Consider the following 1,396-nt stretch of genomic DNA (forward strand, 5'->3'; position numbering starts at 1 on the left):
AACTTTTGAACTGTATGGACTAAATCCATGATACTTTAAATATTTGGTTGGCCTTGATATTTGATATTAACCAACTTTTTAAAAAGTTTAACCTTGGCCATAACTTTTGAACAAGTGGTGCTAGGGCTTTCATATTTTACAAATGTATTACTTGCGGGAATACCTTTCTTTGGGTACCAACATGCTAGTATATATAATTTGCATTTGAGATCAGTTCATTCTTTTAATCTTCGTTATGTTGTCATGCATATGTGGACATAAGTGTTTCACAAACACATCTTTTTTTTCTACTGTTTTCCAGGTTCGTTAGACAACGGACTAAAACATTATTTTATTTCCAAAAGTCTACAGAGAGGTTTGAAAGATGTACAGTATTGTAGAAATAAAAATTATGAGTAGAATTGTAATAAAACTGTATATAAACGAAAACACATACAGAGCAAGCTGTTGCTGCCATAAAACATTACGTGATTCGAGAGGTAATTTACAAGATGAAGTAAATTATCAATATTTTTCGCATAGAATAATCCAAAAATAATTAAACTTTGATAACTATCTTAACTAGAAATAAAATTACATTATGTTTCATTTAATATGTTGGCTATAAAAATTTACATTATGTAATTTACATTTCTGTGCTTTGAATTTTTCATTATAGAGTGAACAATCTATAAGAAAATTACTGTCCTTTTCCGCTTTACTCCGACTATTCCTTGAGCTCTTTCTGCCCCTCCCCCTCCTCCCCTGGTTGACCAGACTTCAATGTGCAGACGAGCACCTCATACTCCTTGGCTTTGTGTTCTTTCCCATCATAACCAAAATAAGCACATTTGTGCGATCTATGAACTTTACATGGAATAAGACTCCCCGCATGGTTGACACGACCAATGTATAGCCCTTCACCCTTACTGGGCATCTCCTCATCCACCCTTAGAGCATTTTGGGGAATGTTTCCGTCGGAGGCGTGCTCCCAGCTATATATCCATGGTCTATAACTTTCTTCACCGTTAATACGCTAAAACTTTTCGAAAACCCTTTCTTCACCACCATACGGAATACAGGCTCCACTAAGATGATGACCGTATTTTCCAGGTGTAAAGGTGCCATCAACGTAGGCAGCTACGACATATAGTATTTTGCCGTCTGCCTCGTACCCTCCTTCAAGGCACCCTTCCGGCATGTAGCCATTTGTGGAAAACCAACGTTTTCTCGCGCGATTGAGAACTTGCTGTAAAAACTGCTGCTACAATTGCTGGATGAAAAAACAGCATAAAAGTGCATAAATTGTTCGCAAGAGACCGATGAGCTGGTATTCGTGCACGACACCCGTACATTGGATATCCACCAGCGCTTAGACGTCGCAAAGGACATATGGATTAGTTAAGACGGTATGCCC

General features: G+C 37.7%; 1 protein-coding gene across 1 annotated transcript; it reads right to left on the reverse strand.

The window, feature by feature from the left end:
- Positions 1-706: 706 nt before the first annotated feature.
- LOC134239819 (uncharacterized) lies at positions 707-1,180 on the reverse strand. Its single transcript, XM_062721955.1, has 2 exons — positions 1,053-1,180; positions 707-974 (listed from the first exon to the last, which is right to left on the reverse strand). The coding sequence occupies exons 1-2, from the start codon at positions 1,178-1,180 to the stop codon at positions 707-709; spliced, it is 396 nt and encodes a 131-aa protein (XP_062577939.1).
- Positions 1,181-1,396: the final 216 nt, after the last annotated feature.

The sequence above is a fragment of the Saccostrea cucullata genome, unplaced genomic scaffold (assembly GCF_032062105.1).
Source record: "Saccostrea cucullata isolate Sc308-1 unplaced genomic scaffold, CSIRO_AGI_Scuc_v1 ctg22600, whole genome shotgun sequence".
Classification (NCBI taxonomy): Eukaryota; Metazoa; Mollusca; class Bivalvia; order Ostreida; family Ostreidae; genus Saccostrea; species Saccostrea cuccullata.